Source organism: Anarhichas minor, unplaced genomic scaffold, assembly GCF_050575085.1.
Source record: "Anarhichas minor isolate MPS153535 unplaced genomic scaffold, ASM5057508v1 ptg000014l, whole genome shotgun sequence".
Taxonomy (NCBI): Eukaryota; Metazoa; Chordata; class Actinopteri; order Perciformes; family Anarhichadidae; genus Anarhichas; species Anarhichas minor.
In genome coordinates, this window is record NW_027466460.1 from 1,125,639 (window position 1) to 1,138,599 (window position 12,961).

At 45.4% G+C, this 12,961-nt stretch overlaps 1 protein-coding gene across 1 annotated transcript in view; it reads right to left on the reverse strand.

The window, feature by feature from the left end:
- Positions 1–12,961, reverse strand: part of LOC142949411 (sodium/potassium/calcium exchanger 3-like) — a 41,355-nt gene that overhangs the window by 17,570 nt on the left and 10,824 nt on the right. Inside the window, exon 3 of the mRNA XM_076091038.1 lies at positions 2,727–2,803. Within this exon, the coding sequence (XP_075947153.1) occupies positions 2,727–2,803 (77 nt within the window). The remainder of the gene's footprint in view (positions 1–2,726; positions 2,804–12,961) is intronic.

The following is a 12,961-nucleotide window of genomic DNA, read 5'->3' on the forward strand; positions in this document are numbered from 1 at the left end:
TCTCCACTGTCCCACCAGTAAGGCTTCAGATTTTTCCCAGTTCACCCGTGCAGATGAAGCCCTCTCATAAAGAGACAAAGTATCCTGCAGACATAGACCATCTCCATGGCCCCTGATGAAGATGTTTACATCATCAGCATACGCAGACACAGCGAGGGGACGACAAAGACTGGAGGACCCAGGCAGTGACAGACCACTGACCCGACTTCTCAGCCTGCACAACAGATGCTCAAAAGCAAGGCTGTATAGTTGCCCTGAGATAGGACAACCCTGCCTTATCCCTCGCCGTACAGGGATCGGTCGACTCAGCCCAGATCCCCTTTTTTCCCATGCATTCAGCACCACTGTACAACAAACCTACCCAAGCCAAAAACCCATCACCAAGCCCAAAAGCCCTGAGTGCAGAAAACGGATAAGAGTAATCCACCCAGTCAAAAGCCTTCTCCTGATCCAGTTAGACAATACCTACATCTACATCGTGGAATTTACATACATCAAGCACATCACGAATGAGGAGAATGTAGTCCATAACTGTTCTATCCGGGATACAGTAAGTTTGGTTGCTATTTACAATTACTTCCAAGTAGTCTCTTAGTCTGTTGGATAAGGCTCTGGAAAGCACCTTATAGTCAGTACAAAGCAGGGCCACTGGTCTCCGGTTCTTAAGAAGGACCAAGTCGCCCTTCTTGGGCAGCAGGGAGAGTACTGCCTGCTGGCATGAAACAGGAAGTGATCCTGTTTTAAAACATTCCAACAAAACACAGTGTAAGTCAGAACCGATAATGTTCCAGAACTCCTGAAAGAAGTCCGTGGAGAGGCCGTCGATTCCCGGAGTCCTTCCTGAAGCCATCTGGTTCACTGCAGCCGTCAGCTCCTCCAGCGTCAGCTCTCCGTCCAGCGTAGCCCTCCCTGCTGGACTGAGCTGGGGAAGACCCTCCAGGGGTTCCTTACGGCTCTCCGTACAGCATTGCTCTTCCCCAAAAAGAACAGCGTAGAAACCCACGGCATGGGTTCTCATCTCCCTCTGGTCGTTGGTTATCCTGGAGCTTCAGACAGGTCATCCGCTTCCTCTGCGCCACCGATCTCGCCAGGTTGTAGAAAATCGAGCTCGGGGCATCCATGTCCTTCAACTGGAGAAATAGAGACCTGACCAGAGCTCCCTTCACTCTCTCTTGCAGGAAGGAGCTCAACTCCAACCTCCTCTCTTTCAGCAGTTGGCCCACACTGGGATCCGGGTCTCTCTGGAAGCCCTCCTCAATACTTTTTTTGTTGGCTTCAAGGTCTAGGTTCAAGGACAGCAGACTTGATTTTAGCGGTTGCGTTTGAGGTGTACTGCTGGCAGAACACACAGATCTGTGCCTTTCCGACCTCCCAGCACTGTTTCAGAGAACTGAAACTAACTTTTTCAGTTCAAAGCTCTGACAAAAGTGCTGTCCTGCAGAAGTTTACGATTAAAATGCCAGTGGGAGTTAACCCTTTTACCCGGTGAGGTTATCATGCCTAAACTGACGAGGTGGTGGTCGGTGAACCCAACTGGATTGATTGTGCTGTTTGTTAGTCTGGAACTGAGACTGTGAGAGATGTAAATTCTGTCCAGCCTGGCTGCACTTATCCTGTTGATGCTGGCCCTTGTTTTGTGGGAGTTTTACTCTCCATGTATCCAACAGATCTAAGTGTGTGATGACGTTGTTGAGACTCTGAGATGACTGTGGGTGTGGTTCCTCATTATTTCTGTCTATGGTGAAGTCTAGAGTGCAGTTGAAATCCCCTCCTGAAGGCAGCTCTGCAGCTTTGCAGTTTTGCAGCATAGTGAGGAAGCGTGCTCTTTCTGGCCCCTGATTTGGTGCACACAGTATATGTTCACGAAGCAGTAATGCGAGCTCTCTATCTCTGCCCTCACCATCAGCAAACGACCCTTCGCCACCTCAGTGACAGACAGAACTGTTGCATTAGCTGCTGTTCTAAACAGCACGGCTACTCCGGCACTAAGATTGGTGCCAAAACCCATCTGTCTCTGCACCACCCCAACAGATCGTATGAACTTCTCAAAGTCACTGAAATATTCACTCACTTTTGCAGATCTTTTTGCAAGTTACATCCAAAAACAAGTTTATTTCCTCTAATGAATACAGATCAGTGCTTTTAATGCACATTTCAGAATTAGATGCAGTATCTGATTCACTCTCATACTCCATGTCCTCTCCTTCACAAGACAGCTGGCTGTTGGACACAGCCCCTACACTCTGTCCTTCATCTAAGGCAGGGGTGTCCAAACTTTTTTCAAAGAGGGCCAGATTTGATAATGTGAAAATGCCCAAGAGCCAACAGTCCCTGCTGACATTATTTTAAACAATACAAGTAGCCTAAACATACATTGTTATTTAATCATTTTATTTTCAATGACAGCAAATAGCAATGTAACCAAATGTAAGCATTCAGGTGTGAACAAATCTCAACAACTATTCTGCCTTTCTTTCACATCTTGAAAGTCAGATAACACAAAGAACAAGCCATCTAAAAGCTAATTACATAGAAACCGATCAACATTTTCACCTCAAGACAATCTTAAATATGAGTTAGTGAGGGTAATGAAAATTTGTCTCACATTTAAGTTCAACACACATGAAACAGGCTAACGAAAAAAAATCAAGTTGTCTCTTAATATCAGACGATGGCTCTTCAGTGTTACGAGCCAGGCAAACTGAATACTTAAGAGGTAAACTTACACACAGGACATGCAGGGCCACGGCTCCTTCTGTTCTCTCTTTGTTGGTGAAAAGGTCGGTGGGGAACTCGTGCAGAGCTGGAAGAGACAGACACACACTGTAGGGTTAGAACAGGGTGTGTTTATACATATGTGTGTGTTTCTGCAGAGTGTGGACTTGCCCAAATGTGTGTGACAGTTTGACTGCGCCCCGATTGTGTATGAGCAGGAAGAGGAGACCAGGGACATGGAAAAAGGGAGCACAGGAGGACAAAGTGAGGACAAAGTGAGAGAGAGCACTGCAGAAATAGAGCGAGGGATATTCAGGGTAAGAGATGGAGAGGGTGGTGTGAGGTGCAAACTCCACTTCTCTGCATGGGAATCCAGAGAGTGAGACTCAGGGACACGTTGGCACACAGAGAGAGTGTGAGGGAAAATGGAGAGAAAGACGTGAAATGACGGAGCTTGGTTTAAATTTTATTCTCCCCCCCCCCCCCCCCCCCTCCATGACTTCCTGACTCCCTCCTCGACTGTGGACCAACTGACCAACGCTGTCTCTCCAGCCGTGCCCCCCGAGCATGGCCACAGAGTGACAGGAGACAAGGAAACACAAGGTCTGACTCATCTTACAGAGAGCAAGATGTCTTCTGCATCCCCGAGGCCCGCTCAGGAGACAGGGAGGCGACCCAGAAGGGAATGAATAAACCAAGTTAGTAGTTTATCATTCCACCTACCTTTGGTCTTATTTCAGCCTAACCTCCCTCGCAAAATGAGAGCAGAGAGAATAGTTCACTTCCCTCCCACTGTTCTCTCCCACTCTCCCCCGTTTTGTACTACGTCGACCTATTTGCATCTCCAGCACCTTCGCTGTGTTCGAGCAGCTGCAGTCCTCCTCTGCACTGTGTTCCACTGCTAGAACTTCTTCAGCCTAGCACGAGGCAGAGACGACTGTAAAAAAACACAGAGGGGCCGAAGCAGCGGAGCAGACGGCCATCTCACAGCCACAGCTGGATGTGTTGAATGTCTGCTGTATTTAACATAGAGACACAACAAGCAGCTCTCGTGACAGCAATCAGGGCTTAATGTGGACAAACACTCCTCAGTAATGAGCATCAAAGCTTGTGCGTGGCATTTTTCAGCCCTTTTCTTGTCTGAAGCAGAAATGAGAACAAAAATAAAACACTGGGTGGGCCCATTCCTCCTTCACAGACAGACTCAAAGTTGGGCACGCACACACACACACACACCTTTGTATTGGCTGCCAAGTAATAATGCAGGAAGTAGGCAGTGGCATAGTCACACAGTTCTCTGAGGTTCCTGTATGACCGGGTTACACATGTATGCAGCTTTTCACAGAGGTTCCTAGTTTAAACGAGCTGGACTGAGATTGTATTAACGCCAGTGGGGCCACACACTTGAACACATACATCAACACTCTTACTCTCCTTTAATCCTTCCACCATGTAGGGACAGTTGACTGAGCACACTCTATTGCACACGGTTCACTCGTGGAAGCTGCTCGTTCATGGTCGCCTGCTGAATCCTGAGTGAGGGTTGAGCAGCTCACACACTGTGTACCTGACACTCTGGTGACAGAAGATGGCGGTGGGCACATCTATTGGATCTACTGGAGCTGATCCCAGCTGACATTGGTGACTTATACTCACACTCACATCGACAATTTAGAGTCAACCAACATAAGCTGCATGTCTTTGGACTGTGGGAAGAAGTCGGAGAACCCGGACACGGGGCCCCTCTTGTTGTGAGGCGACAGTACTAGCCACTTGTGAATTTGAGGAGTGACTCATCCTCTTCAAACACATGTTCATACCAGACACCCAGGCATAGGGAGGGCGCTTTCAGGTTCAACAAGACAATGCTGACTTGTCCTCTCTGAGCTGCCAGGAGGTATATGTAAAGGTCCAAACTACTCCACACATACTGGAGCTGATAACCACTCGCAAGTATCCAGATTCAGGCCTTCACAGAGCAGAGACGGTAATACTGCTTCTGTCTTCTTTGAATAAGAATTGCTGGGGCACCGGCAGGACGCCGGCGATGCAGCTGCTAATTCCTGCCACCGTGAGACACTGCGTGCACGACTTCACATGTTATTTCATGTGTGGAGTGCGTGGCGCTGAAAATGATGCATCGCAAATTTTGTAGCACCTCCTGTGTCCAGTATGTGGTGCTAGAGAACACACACACACACACTAATTTCTCATCATGTCGCTGTATATCATGTGTCACAACATGTACATCTTATGTGATGATCTTTGCCACATGAGGTTGACTTCCTGTGCTCAGTAGGTGGTGCTATGACTATGACTCAATATGGGCTTGTAAATTTGAAACACTTCCGTTGAATCTCTACGAGGAGTTTGAAAAGTTCCATACCTGTAAAGAGCCTAAAATGGCATATTGTCATATGACCGATGACATCATCATTCAAGGTATCAACTATTCCTTCACAATTAAGCGTTGCATTAGCCGGAGGGTTGTACCAACACAATGTGACAGGAATCCAATAAACCCTCTGGGAGGAGTTTGAAAAGGTTTGCATAAAATACATCCAACATCCAACATCATTTTGTGCTTTGACCCTGAAAACATTACTGAATGGGAAACTATCATCAAGCACTGTAAAAACATTATTACAATCGTCATATACAAAGAGGTACAAAGATGAAATCTGACCTCTGCACTTAACCCATCCTCATCGTCAGCATCAGGACCAGTGGGCTGCTGTAAAGCTCAAGGGCACTTCGATCTCCTACTGTCCACATGTCTAACCGCTCTGCCCCCTGAGCCACAGACTAATGTAGGTATTAATCTGATACATAGAAGATCACAATGCCCTTTCAGGATTTCAAAGTCTGTCAAAGTTAATTTACAATTTGTCTGCAGAGCAGAGAAACAGTGCACGGCAATCAAGTCCACTTTGATTGCTTTCATCGATATCAGAACTCCTGCCCGGGCGCCTGTAAAGTGTGCTCCACGGTATCCGTCTGAACACAAACTCCATAGCAACACAGTGAGAGTCTCCTTGAGGCGCAGTGTGTTTAAGTGGCAGAGAGGTGGGCAAAAACTATAGACCGCCAGCCTTAACCTGGAGGAGTGGCCGTCATCACCGTGATACGGTTGATGCAGTGCATCATGCATGCTGTTTGGGGGTTGGGGGGAAAAAAAGTACACATGTGCCTTGATGTATGATGGGATCCATTGTGGTGTGATGGGGGCCAGTTAAGAGAGGAGGGCTGAGGGGGAAACTTCCAGAGTGAAACCTGAACCTGAACTGACAGCTCAGCAGTAAGAAAGGAAGGAATAGGAAGAAAGAGAGAAAGCTAAGTGGTTGGTCTGGTAATTAGCAGTTTTAAGTAAAGGTCACTGGGATGAACCCATACCAGCTGCTGATGGTGCTCTGGCCCCAACTACCCCTGCTGGCGGTAGTACTGTACACACACACACATATGGCCAGAGAGTTTTCCTCTCTCCCTCCTCTTCTTCACTGCACAATCAGTAACAGCCAATGTATCAATCAGCAATCAGGCTTCAGCTTGATGGGGGACACGTTCTGCCTCAGTCTGCTTCATTCTCCTGTTGGTAGCTGACCACCCGCCCTGCTCGCCCACCTACCTGCTCCTTCCCATGCCCGTCTAATTTACCAGGCAGATTGGAAGCCACTGAGGGCTCTGAATGGAGATGGAGCAGGACTTCTGTTCGGCTTGTTTTCGTCCTGCTGGAGCTCTGCGCCACCTTTGCTTTTCCTTGAGGCTTCACCACGACAGCCGCCGTGTTTTATAAGATGCTGTGAAAATCTCTTTTGCATCCTGTTCATCCTTCTCAAACTGGTTTAATATTTGTCTGCATAATGTCTGTCAGCAGCACGGTGTGCTAGACTACGTGAATATCTTTCATCTCACTGCTACACTTCATTCTTCTCACTAACAAAAGAGTTGAGTCATGTTACCTTCGCCTTTATCACAGATGTCATTGTCAACAGGTCCAATAAGTGAGCTGGAACTGACAACGGCATCATGCTCAGCCTCCGATAATGTGTTCCAAGATGGCGTCCCAATGGTTCCAGTGTTCGTTACTCAGTGGGACCATACACTGAAGGCTTCTGCATTTTTTGTGATTACAGACCTTCCAGCTGGCTCCCCACACACATGAATCAAATCATTTACCGATTGAAGTTTTATTGGCCCTAATGGATGAAAGAGCCAGTTCAGAGTGTAAAAAAAAATGTATTCAACGTTCTACAGTTGTCTCGTTTGTAACGATGTGATGGAGGAACGTTTGCTTGCTTGTTTTCTCTGATAAGGGACACTGCGTGTCTGGTGACATCCCTTCCACTGTGTCATTGTAGAAGACACCCAATGTGGCCGCTGAAACTGAAAAACCCTTTTTCTTCTCTTCCCGCCTTGTTAGACAGCCTCCTTGACATTTTGGTGATGTTGACCCACGCGAGCACAGAACACTTTTCTGTGTGTAAACATAGCAAAGCAGAAGAGATGGTCACACAAGTCAGGTCAGGAGCATGACACCAAAGTAATGACCCCGTCTGAACACATACTGTATGTGTGCTCACCATCGCTATGACTGGGGAGGCAGAGCCACCTTCACTGCAGAGAGACCATGAATGCTCCCGGGTTCAAACCAAAGAAACTTCTGTTTTGTCACGCAGGTGGTAAAAGACCGCAAGCCAACAGTCAGAGTTGTTGATGAATGTTCTGTCAGTTGGCTAGTCGTGAGGTTACAGATCCCCATGTCGTCTCATAACGTACACACACCCTGAACGAGTGTGTGGGTGTATTTATAGAGAGGGAAATGTACATGCATACAGTGGGTGTTCTAGCTGTTGGCCTGGAGCTCTCCCTCACTCATCTACTGTACTATTCCCAGTGGATACACCCTCTCGTCATCTTTACCTCGCGCGCCCTCACTCCCTCCATCTTTCACATCTACTTATAATCATCACAGAGATGCGGGGTCAGAAGGTGGAGTAATGCTGGAGAGTCTTCGGGGATTTCCTGCTATCTCTGCTTTTTAAATATATAATGTAGAGGCAGGAAGCCCCCTTCACCACTGTCTGCCCAGTCCTTCTGCCTTGCTCATCTCTGGCCATGAGAAGCAAGAAGGCTGAAAACGCTGACTGCTGCATATTTTAGTTTTACATCCAAAATAATCACAAGTAATATCTGAATATAACACATATGTTATATATGTGTGTGTGTGTATGTATAACTGACCATTGTCGATCCATGATCTCTCCCCTCACGGTTCAGCACGCATGTGACCCGCTGATTAATTACGCAGTTTAACATTAACCATCACAGTGCTAAATAAAATAAATAGATAGTCGTTATCCGCCAATATTCAGTCAAATATGCGATCAGGACATCAGCATTTATGTTTTTCAAGTCGCCAATCTCTGATAATGTTGTACTGTTAAACAACCAATCCATATTCAAATCAACAGGAGAGCTGGTAACCGTGGTAGCACCGATAATGGTCAACCAAAGAATTTTCCGTTCGGTTACATTATGATGCGTTCAGGCTCTGTTCATTGAAAATTAGTATTGGGCGAAGGTAAATTATAACGTTATCATGATGTGTTCACATGTAGTCTCGTAAAATGTAGTGTTGGTGACAAACTGTTCTGTTTGATGGCGATGTTTTCACAACATAAATAGATATTAGAGATGAACTATAACACTAGCTCTAAGCAGCTTATAATATCATCAATAAAAATACAATATGTTATTTGCTTATCATTTGAATTGTGTGTTTTTATGAAGGAAATAAAACACAGATGACTACAACAAAGTAAAAGGATAACGTTTATAATTTTTTAATGGTTTACTGACTTCAGTGCAGTTGAAATGATTTTTGGAACGGTGGCAAAAAAAAAATAATTTGTCCGGAGCCTTGTATACCAGTGTATAAACAAACAAAGGGATCTGTATCAGCTAATATGGATCATCAATGATCATCAATTAGTATCGGCTGCAAAAAAAACATCCGCTGTCCATAGTCCTGAAATGGAGCGGCAAAGATCTATAGACAGACACCACACACACACACACATGGTCAAATCACTTAAGAGACTTCACATGACCGAGAACCACTTCAAGTGAACTTTCAAAAACGTGTCCGTTGCTTGCAGGAGCTGAATAGATTTTGCCTGTTGCTGTAAGCGTCCAATTAAGAAATAGTCATTTCACTAAGAAATCAAGTTGCAGCAGCACGACACCTGGTTGTGTCTCATTAAGAGCAGAAGGTGAAGAGAAAAAAGACAACGATTCAGGTAATGTATTTCACAACAAACAGAAAGAGTTCTGTTTATTTCCTAACTGTGCTCGCATGAAACCTCAAGGTTAGGCTAATCCTTTAGTATAGTAATGTATTATAACATAGCCTATAATAATATACCGTATTTTCCGCACTATAAAGCGCACCGGATTATAAGGCGCACCTTCAATGAATGGCCTATGTTAGAACTGTTTTTATATATAGGGCGCACCGGATTATAAGGCGCATAGAATAGAATAGCGTCGTAAGCGTGTCTCTTGAAAGGTGCCATTTTGGGGTCTTTATACACACAAGTGGTGTTGGACTAGGAGTAAGCACAGTACCGGTGTTTACCGCGGTGCGGCTTTGTAGTTTACCAGTCGTACTGAAACATTTTGACAGAGCGCCGTGTACAACCAGTATGGATCAACCAATTAACCAATTGATCCATATATAAGGCGCTCCGGATTACAAGGCGCACTGTCGTTTTTTGAGAAAATGAAAGGCTTTTAAGTGCGCCTTATAGTGCGGAAAATACGGTATGTACATATAATAATATATTCAGTATAATATATAGTAAAATAGCCTTTAATATTGTATGCAACATATATAATAAAGTAAATTATAATAATATAATATCACATTATTTACAACACTATATTGAAAAGATAAAGTAGCCTTTGTAAAGGTTCAAAGTGCCACTCAAACTGGGGGGTCTATTACCAACGCTGGCTGAGCTGTTACAGTAGGCCTAATAAAGGTATTCAACAGTGGTCTTCCCTCAGCTGCAGAGCACTTTTTGGAGGTCCAGGCCAAGTCTTTGTGGATGTGGAGGAGGAGAAGATAAATGAGGCGTCGCTCGGACATTGTTGAGTGAATGAATGTTTTCGACTGACCGAGGCTGTTACGTTTTACGTGGGCACCGTCAAATACAGCCGGAGAAGATGGTGACTCGTCCCTGTGCTGCCAGCACGCCCGCAATTGTGGCCACCTTTGTTATCCGACTCATGGGTCTATCAGCGGAGCATGCTGATGCTGTGAGGAGCACCTGGTCATTGCTCATGTCTGATTCTACATGGGTATTAGGACAGGCATACATTCCTATGAAGACTTGTGGACATCATAGTCGGATGAAACCCATCGTACAGACAGAGACAGCTGTTCATGGCTGGCACAATCGAGAGTTTCCTCACAGTAATCGCATAGTGTTTTGCCTTGCTTTTCATATTTGTTAAGAGAGTGGTGAGAGACTCCCGACACAGATACTGTTGTATTTGTTCATTGATTGTCTCGTGTGATGCCTATTTCAGAGTGTGTCTTTTCTCAGCTAGTTGGACTAGCTTTTTTAAGTTGCTCTCCTTGTCCGTATGCCTCCGTACCGCGAGCCTCTGTCGAGTTAGAAAGTTGCTCCATCATTCCATCCCTTCATTTCTCCTGCTGGTGTTTAACTGAAGTAAGCACTCTTTTTTTTAGGACACACGCTTTGTGAAAGTGACTTTCCATGTCTGTCAAGGAGGCGTTCCAGTTATTAATTCTGGACTTTACAAAGTCATAATCTCCACATTTGGAGAAAGTTGCAAGCTGCGTACTTCACAGGTTTGCTGACTATGAGCTATGCAGATTTCCAAGTCTTTCTGTCCCGGCTTCAACCCTCCACACAGTCAGGGACAGCACCAGCTTGTTTATTTTCATAGTCCTAGGGGACTCAGAGCTGCTTTGGGGTTCTTCTGGCTGTGTTGGTTCTCGGGTTGAAGGACTAAGATGACTGCAGATGATGTCACCTCTCCTCGGGGTGAGCCCGGGAGTGTTAGGTAACACAAGGCAAGGCCTCGTAAGCTCTGAAGAAGGGGGGGGGGACTTAGTGTGTGTGTGTGCATGTGTTGTTGAAACAAGAGCAAAACACACACACAGTGAGAGAATGCAAGCGTGTGTGTTTGCATGAATGCAAAATTCTTCCCTACTTCCCACTGATGACATAATACTTTCAGGCTGTTGTCATGGAAACGGACAGGCACCGCTGGCTGGATTTGGCATTGGGGGTAAGATGATGATGCATTTGGAGATTTGGATGGCAGTCCCTCATTTGGATTGCAGTGTGTGTGTGTGTGTGTGTGTGTGCGATAAACAGACAGAGCAGTACAAACACACCATGATCTGACACTATTGGGTCTGCAGGTGAGTCCCCACAAAGACAGTTTGGCTCCATCAATGAAAGACAGTTTAGACTTCCTGGTTCAGATCACACTGGCCGGTGAACATCCCCATCGCCTTAAAGGACAGTTCCACTGCATTTCACCTTGGTGTCTTATTTTCACCCTTCTGACATTATTTGCATTGGTCAGGATAACTTTGTCCTCACTAAGTTTACTGCTACAATGTGTTCTGACGGGGGGGACCACATTATAAAGAAGTTGAACCGCTTTATTTGGAGACAATAGGTCAGTTCTGAATAATAATGGTCATGTCGGTAATAATTCCTTATTGCTCAAGAAAGCCGTGTGTGCACAAAACGTTATTTTAAAGCTTAAAACCCGAGCAGTCCGGGGGCATCATGCAACAAACACAACAAACACCATATAAGGATATGTTAAACATGTCCTCCTGCACACCCAAGTAACTCCAACACCAAGCAACTGAATGAGCACGCAGCAAAAACACGCTAACGGTGCATGCAAGCATATCAGTGCTAGCGATTTTGCTACTTCATGCTACCCACACAAACGATATGTCATAAAAGCTGAGAATCCACAGATTCCAACGGTGTAGGCCTCATCATTCTACGACCACAACATGAACTTCACACAGCCTCAACTGTGAATCATGTCTTCCCTTTGCTGTTTAGTGATCAGACGTTGTGTTATAAAATGACACAATGCCCTAGTTCAGGCAAAGAATAAGTTGAATAGGGGCTAAAAACATTCCTACTTCATGTTTTTAATGTAAATGTAAACGGACTGTGTATATGTATACGGTGCTTCTCTAGTCTACCGAGCACTCGAAGGCTTTACAGCACATGCCGACATTCATATACACGTCGTGCACGGTGGCAACCTGCTCATCAGAGCGGCTCAGTGTCTTGCTCAAGGACACGTCAACACTCTGTCTTCATTTGGTAGTTTTGGCCATCATTTTTATTAATAATGATAAAATCATGATAAGAGGTTGGACTGAGCCAGAATCAGTCCTAAAGAATAATCAGTGTGTGTCAGACGGTCACAGAAATGCTCTGAACCCCTCAATAAGTTGATGGAATTAAACAAGGGGACAGTTCTAAACAGTGAAACTCTATTAGCAGGTCTGTGGCTGAATAACTGAATATGCCAATAATGAAGTCCTGCTAACACGCTCTGGTGTGAGGCACAAAGGCTCTGCAACACATCTCCCTCTGCTCTCTCTCACCATACTAACATCAACTGGAAGCTTTCCAGCCCATCATGAATGCATCTTACACTTCTGGGTAATTATGCGCAGTGGGAAATGTTTTTCTTCCGTGTGTGTGTGTCTGTAGTCACTGTGTGTTTCCCTCAATTAAAAACACAGAAAATATCTCCTGGATGATGTTTGGCTGTATTTACACGGTGGGGGTTGAAGTTAGAGTCCCAGTGAAACGGAAGTTAGAGCGTCGTTATCTCCTGGTACGGTGCACTCAGGGGCGTTTAGAAAGAATAATCCAATCAAATGAGGCTTTGGAGCCACAGTGGTCATATAAAACTGTTTGTGGATGGTAGCAGCTAACAGAGCAATATGAAGAGACAGGGAGAGATGTGTGTTTGGATATCAGTGGACAAAAATGTTGTTTCCATTTCCAAAACCATGTGGCTGAGGTCTAATTCATTCCAGAGAAACATTGCCGACTTTCAGCCGGCTCTGCGTCTCTGCAGCGCGGGCAGTGCAGCAGATAAATGTCCACCGGACGACACAAAACAACCAGCTAAGTTTTGCCGGCGGTCCTCTGTAGCTCCA